This window comes from Solanum tuberosum, unplaced genomic scaffold (assembly GCF_000226075.1).
Source record: "Solanum tuberosum cultivar DM 1-3 516 R44 unplaced genomic scaffold, SolTub_3.0 scf00386, whole genome shotgun sequence".
Taxonomy (NCBI): domain Eukaryota; kingdom Viridiplantae; phylum Streptophyta; class Magnoliopsida; order Solanales; family Solanaceae; genus Solanum; species Solanum tuberosum.
The window spans coordinates 129198-136692 of NW_006239320.1; the positions used below are offsets into that span (position 1 = coordinate 129198).

At 37.8% G+C, this 7495-nt stretch overlaps 1 protein-coding gene across 2 annotated transcripts in view; it reads left to right on the forward strand.

Moving 5' to 3' along the window:
- Positions 1–7495, forward strand: part of LOC102589408 (serine/threonine-protein kinase EDR1-like) — a 34339-nt gene that overhangs the window by 21404 nt on the left and 5440 nt on the right. For both annotated transcript variants that reach the window (XM_006362345.2, XM_006362344.2), the window contains 3 exons: positions 3849–3972; positions 4094–4113; positions 4334–4490. In XM_006362345.2, the coding sequence (XP_006362407.1) occupies positions 3849–3972; positions 4094–4113; positions 4334–4490 (301 nt within the window). The remainder of the gene's footprint in view (positions 1–3848; positions 3973–4093; positions 4114–4333; positions 4491–7495) is intronic.

Genomic DNA, 7495 nt, shown 5'->3' on the forward strand with positions numbered 1-7495 from the left:
AGGTGTAACCTCAGAGGTACAACTCTATTACAAAAAAGTAGAAGAAAGTTACTACGTCTTCTTTCTTCCATGATCAGCTATACATTCTAGCCAACAAAAAAAAATCACTTTGTCATATCTAATTCTTATGCTAGAGAGTTGCCAGTTTCTAGTTGGAAAGGGCCCTTATCATGTGTTGGCAGCCACTGGACGGAATGGAATATTATGCCTTCATTGATGGATGTAGCAAAGTTGGCCAGGCAGTCTGCCACCTGGTTCACCTCTCTGTAACAATGGTTAACATATACTTCATCTTGGTTTAGGATTTGCAATGATATCTTCAATCCTCCTCCTCAACTTCTGCTTGTTAGTAGCCTTGTTCAAAATATCATCAATAATCGGTCAAGCTCCAATATGAATCTGGTAAATCCCTGTGTAACACCTTCCAATTCCAAATCTGGCAGCTTTAGCTCCTGCCATGTTCCAATTACACACAACTGCAGAGGAGAAGGCCATGATTAAATCACCACGTTCATCCCTTCTCTAATGACCATGCCATTTATGTTGACTTCCATATAGTAACTGGTTTCAGACTCTCAACCATCTCACAGATTGTTGGCCAATTCATGTCTGAAATCTTTTCCTAGTGCAGCTTTAATGTTCCACATAATATGATACTGCATGCTAGGAGAAGAAGATACTGCAGCTTTAAAATCTTTTCCTAATGCAGCTTTTGTCCCCATACTTACAAGCACATCTACTTCTCCATATCTCCCTACAAATAGCAGTTGGCACAACCTGTAATATGTATTTGTCGACTACATTCTGAGTCTTAAGCTGCCGCCAACTACTCAAGACATTTCTGATAGGCCTAATATGCTGCTTGTATGCCCCTGGCATTTGCAAAAAATAAAAATAAAAAATCCTCAAGGGAACTGCAGCATCACTTTCAACGAGTACATGGTGTAAAGCTTCACATTGTGGTTCATTGTAACACGAGCATTTAAACACAATCTGATTTCCACACTTAGTAATAATATCATCAAAACGTAATTTTCTTTTAATCTGTCTCCATGTCAATGAGATTTTACAAAGGAATGGACCTCTGTCATATCTGACCAGGTGCTCCGTTACCATTCCTTCCAGCTTATTCACATTCCAGCTACCATGCTCCATGAAATCTTTGACTAGTTTAGCAGATCTTCGGGAACCTGGCCATTGGATAGTTAATGTTCCTTTTAAGTGTCCAATTGTCCCACCAAGAACTCCATTCCCCTGAATTAATTCTCCAAAATATGTGCTTCTCAGTCTTGAGTTTAATCTGCATCAAACCTTTCCATGCCCGAGAGTTTCCTGAAGACCATTTTTACTGGTCTCTGGTACAGTATTTAGCTCTGAGAAAAGCTTCCCACAGTGATGGTTGAGTCCTGAATCTCCACCTTCTGTTCATAATAATGCATGTGTTGTTGATATTTTCCATTCTCTTAACTCCAATCCCTCTTTCATCTTTAGGATGACATAATTCATCCAAGAACTCCAATGATAGTTCTTTTTCTTTCCAACTGAACCCCATAGGCGGAGTTAGTAAGGGATATTAGCGCAAAATTATGGATAATGACTAGCGGCCATGTTTTATCTGTACTGGGATACATTCCTTCACAGATTCTTAGAATTGAATAAAGAAAGAGAGAGAGAGAGAGATACATACAGTATAATTTGGCAGAGGGCAGAGACAGAAATCAATGATTGACTGGGTGCCTTGTATTTCCTTCTCGGTAAGATTACTTAAAGCTTCATTCCTAGAATTTAGAGCTCCATAGATCTATGTTGATAGTTGTGATAGGTTTTTTTTTGCCTTCCTGGGAACTGATAATCTCTTTGTAATGATTGCATTTTCTTGATGCTTTTTCTTAATGATATCCTTCTTATTTGATAAAAAAAGAAATTACTTAAAACTTTTACAAAAATCACAACTTTTGTGGGTATAAAATTCTCGTAGAGCTAATTGAATAAGCAACATAGTGTCTTTCCAATTGGATCTGTTGAGCATGTATTGGCTCTGAGTTTGCAAGTGACAAAAGTCCATGTCAAGATGATTTTCATATCCTCCAAGTCCTTGACAGTTGACTGGTTCAAAGAACAAGATTGGTCACAAAGTTCCGTACATAGAAATTCATTAGATAACTTCATAGTTTCTTTGCTTTGCTGCTTTTCTTCTTTCTCATACTTATTCAGAACTTTTAGTTCTGTCAAGAGGTAAACTCATCTGGGGTATATATTCAAATGGTGTGACGCATGAGGCAGGCATGAAATTGATACTTGATTCACAAATTGTCGCCAAGAGAGAGATTAAGTATTTGGGGTCCCTGATCCAAGGAAATGGGGTGATCGATGATGATGTTACACATCGTATAGGTGCGGCATGGATGAAGTGAAGGCTTGTAGTGTAGGCTTGCATCCAGTGTCTTGTGCAACAAGAGAGTACCACCAAAACTTCAAGGTAAGTTCTATAGAGTGGTGATTAGATTCACTTTGTTGTATGGGGCGGAGTGTTGGCCAGTCAAAAACTCTCAAATTCAAAAGAATGAAAGATGCAAGTGGCGGAAATGAGGATGTTGAAATGGATGTGTACTAGGAGCGATAGGATTAAAAATGAGGATATCCGGGACAAAGTGAGAGTGGCCTCCGTGGTGGACAAGTTGAGGTTAGGGAGTGAAAAGGAGACGTGCAGATGCCCCGGTGAGGAGGTGTGAGAGGTTGGATATAGTGGGGTCGAGGAGAGGCAGAGGTAGGCCGAAGAATTAGTGGGAGGAGGTGATTAGACATGATATGACACATCTTCATCTTATTAAGAACATGACCTTAGATAGGGGGTAGGTAGGTCGCGGATAAGGGTAGAAGGTAGTAGGTAAGAGTTGTCCTATTACTAGCCTTTTCATGTTTTTGGTTTGGTGGTAGTATAGTGCACCGTGTCGGTTGTAGTATTAATGTAGTCTTTAGCTTTTGGTATTTGATATCATTTGTGGTTTACTGTGTCTAAGTGATCACACTTGATTGTTATGGTTCCTTGCATATATGCACCGTACTGCTTTGCTATTAGTTTTCATGTTTCTCCCCACTATCTTTTTTCGTTTTATTGCTGCTGTGATTTTCTTGAGCCGATGGTCTTTAAGAAATAGTTTCTCTATCTCATAGAGATAGTGGTAAGGACTGCGTACACCCTTCTCAGACTCCACTTTGTGGGATTTTACTGGGTATGATGTTGTTGTTGTTGAAGAGGTAAACTCATCATGCATTCTCAATTCTTTATTTATGAATATTATTTGGTAGAAGCGGACATATAAGTCCATTAACTAAGTATGAGTTTCTAGTTTTTCTATCTTTCATTAGTTCTGTTCTACAACAGTGGAGATGGAAACGTCATCAGTTTTTAATCAGTCCTGGAGATCATGTAACTGGTGTTCGTATAATTGTTAATCATTCAATAATTCTCCAATTATATAACTAACCCATCATCATGCAGTCCCAATGTTGATAGCTAGAGGTAACTCAGCAATTGATGGACACCTAATCCGTAATCCACCTAGATTATTTTGTTCGTTGTGTACTCATAGAAAGATGGTTAAGTAAAAGATCTCAAAACTTGAAAAATTCATCAAGGCATACCATTGGTCATTTAGGGTCACAAACAGACATGGGTATCATCTGACTAATCATGCCTATTTCCAAACTGAGGTTGATTCCCAATTGGACACTCACAGATATCCCTTTGGTAATTTTACTTTGAACTATGTGACGGATTATGTTTGTTAATTTTCTGTTGAGCTCATATCAAATAAATCTTGCTGACTGATTGTTATGATTTCAAGGTTTTTTTGGAGAAGTCTTTCGTGGTATTTGGAATGGAACAGAGGTTGCAGTTAAAGTTTTCCTAGAACAAGAATTGACTGAAGAGAACATTGAAGATTTTGCCAATGAAATATCCATCCTGAGGTAAGTTGGTACTAAACAAATCATTTCGTCTTTTTTACCTCAGGAACATCCTATAAAGTGAACCAAATCAGATATACTTATTTAGCTAGCTTAACCTTGTATCTCTTTTCCCTTTATGCAGCCGCATTCGCCACCCAAATGGTAATTTTTCTGCTCTTCCCTGAATCCATGTTTGTGATGGCATACTGCTTGTACCCACTTCATTGAATATGCAATTAAAAGTTGTAGAAGGCACTTGATCCTTGAGATTCTATGGGAAATATGAAATACATTTCAGTTTTATGTTACCAAATTCAAATAATACACTTTTGGTGGAGGAAACAGTTCTGTAGTTGTTTGCCAAACACATTTTTCCTTTCAGTTATCTTGTTCCTCGGTGCTTGCACAACTCCACCTCGTTTGTCCGTGGTTACTGAATTCATGGAGATGGGATCCCTATATCATTTGATTCATGTAAGTGGACAGAAGAATAACCTCAGCTGGCAAAGGAGATTGAAAATGATTTGTGATATATGCAGGTATTTCCAACATAAACTCTGTACTCAGATTCTAATTCATAGTTCTTCGTTTCCAACTAATTTTTTTTATTTTAACTACCTTTTCAATAATTTTGTTTTGGAGTGCTCGCAAAATCTTGGCATAAAGCCTAGAAATGTTATACATTGTGTCTGATAAAGGCTACTGTTCATACGACTGGATACGTGCCATTGCACTTCAAAATTCCATCAACTTTCTTCGGTCGGACACACTTTGGAAATTTGTGTGACTCTTCGAAAAGTTGTAAATGAGTCCTGTTAAGATCCTTAGACAAAATAAAATAAAAATTAGAAGTCACTTTGGAGCTAAATATTGTTCTTAGAATTAGTAAAATGACAATTGTGTTAGGTTGGGGAACTTATGCACCTAATTTTGTTGCTCATGGGGGGAGTTTAGTAGCCTTGTATGTCGATTACGTAAGTCACCCTTGGTCTGAAACAGTCTTTGCACGCTTGGTTTGGGAAGTTCAAAGGGTCTGCGATATCCAGTTCCATGTCCTCGGGCATTGGGCAACGAGAGATTTGTCAGAAATAGTAACGTTAAGCAATTACAAGCGAAGACGCTTACTAAATGCTTGAAAGGTAGGTGGAGGATTGACAAGACAATAGTGAAGAGTTAAATGCCTCATCTTCGAACATGTGAAAACTGAAGAAGGCAATATGAAATTTTTGCCCTTTGGAAATTCAAGCACGAGTTGCTCGATCCCATTCCGTGACAGGAAAAATATCAAGTTGTCAATCTAAGAGAAATATTTTGGATTCAGAATATTGGAAATTCTACGCTCATTAATTGGTCCTTGACGAAGTGAAAACAGATGAAGGAGCATCACACCAAGCTTAGCTCTAACTTTACGGGTTGATATATCTTCCCATAGTATCTGATCAAGCGTTAGTTTTGGAACTTTTGCCCACTCATACCGCCATTTCCTTGACAAAATACTCGTCCTACCAGCATCTCGTAAAGGCAAACACATTAGAATGACATCAATTACATCTTCAGGAAGATTGCTAATTATATCACAAGTTCTTCTGCATGGCGCTTTCATCATATTGTGAGTTGAGATTTTTAAAGAAAAATTTGATAGTATAAATTGATCTAGATTCTTCTATCGGTTCCAAATATGACGGAAGCGCCATGCAGAAGAACTTGTGATATAATTAGCAACCTTCTTGGCTATGTCATTGATGTCATTCTAATGTGTTTGCCTCTATGAGATGCTATTAGGACGAGTATTTTATCAAGGAAATGGCGGTATAAGTGGTCAAAAGTTCCAAAACTAATGCTTGATCAGACACACTATGGGAAGATATATCAACCCGTAAAGTTAGAGCTAAGCTTGGTGTGATTCTCTTTCATCTGTTTTCACTTCTTCAAGGACCAATTAATGAGTGTAGAATTTCCAATATTCCGGATCCAAAACATTTCTCTTAGATTGACAACTTGATATGTTTCCTATCATGGAATGGGCTCAAGCAACTCGTGTTTGAACTTCCAAAGGGTGAAAAGTACAAATTTTCTTCTTCAGTTTTCACATTTTCGAAGATGAGACATTTAACTCTTCACTATTGTGTTGTCAATCCTCCACCTACCTTTCAAGCATTTAGTATGCTTGTAATTGCTTAATGTTGCTATTTCTAACAAATCTCTTGAGAATTTGATCTCTCGTTGCCCAATGCTTGAGGACCTGGATATCGCAGACCCTTTGAACTTCCCAAACCAAGTGTGCAAAGATTGTTTTAGACCATAGCGTGACTTACGTAATTGACATACAAGACTACCAAAACACTCCCGAGCTATAAAATTAGGTGGTTTAGTATCCTTATATGTCGATTACGTAAGTCACTGCACGCTTGGTTTGGGAAGTTCAACACTGTAATTTTATTATTGGCATTATGCATCAAATTGAGTATTTCATGAGAAGCACATTGATATTGTTTGACATTATGCATCAAATCTAGTATTTCATGAGAAGACTAAGCACATTGAGAATGACTGTCAATTTCGTGAAGTCAAGTGATCAACTTGCAAATATCTCACCAAGCTCTTCATCGGTCCTCGTATTAATTATATGAAGCAACCACTTAATTTTGTTGTTCAGGGGGAGTTTAGTAGCCTTGTATGTCGATTACGTAAGTCACTCTATGGTCTGGAACAGTTTTTACACGCTTGGTTTGGGAAGTTCAAAGGGTCGTGATATCCAGGTCCATGTCCTCGAGCATTTGGCAATGATAGATTAAATTCTCTAGACATTTGTCAGAAATAGCAACATTAAACAATTGCAAGCGAAGAAGCTTACTAAATGCTTGAAAGGTAGGTGGAAGATTGACAACACAATAGTGAAGAGTTAAATGCCTCATTTTCGAACATGTGAAAACTGAAGAAGGCAATATGAACTTTTCGCCCTTTGAAAGTTCAAGCACGAGTTGCTCGAGCCCATTCCATGGCAGAATAATATCAAGTTGTTAATCTAAGAGAAATATTTTGGATTCAGAATATTAGAAATTCTATGCTCATTAATTGGTCCTTGACGAAGTGAAAACAGATGAAGGAGAATCACACCAAGCTTAGCTCTAACTTTACGGGTTGATATATCTTCCCTTAGTGTTTGATTTTGCCCACTTATATTGCCATTTCCTTGACAAAATACTTATCCTACCAGCATCTCGTAGAGGCAAACACATTAGAATGACATCAATTACATCGTCAGGAAGATTGCTGATTATATCACAAGTTCTTCTGCATGGCTCTTTCATCATATTTTGAGTTGAGATTTTTTGAGTAAAATTTGATAGTATAAATTGATCTAGATTTTTCTATCGGTTCCAAATATGACGGAAGCGCCATGCAGAAGAACTTGTGATATAATCAGCAATCTTCCTGACGATGTAATTGATGTCATTCTAACGTGTTTGCCTCTACGAGATGCTGGTAGGACGAGTATTTTGTCAAGCAAATGGCGATATAAGTGGGCAAAATCAAATACTAT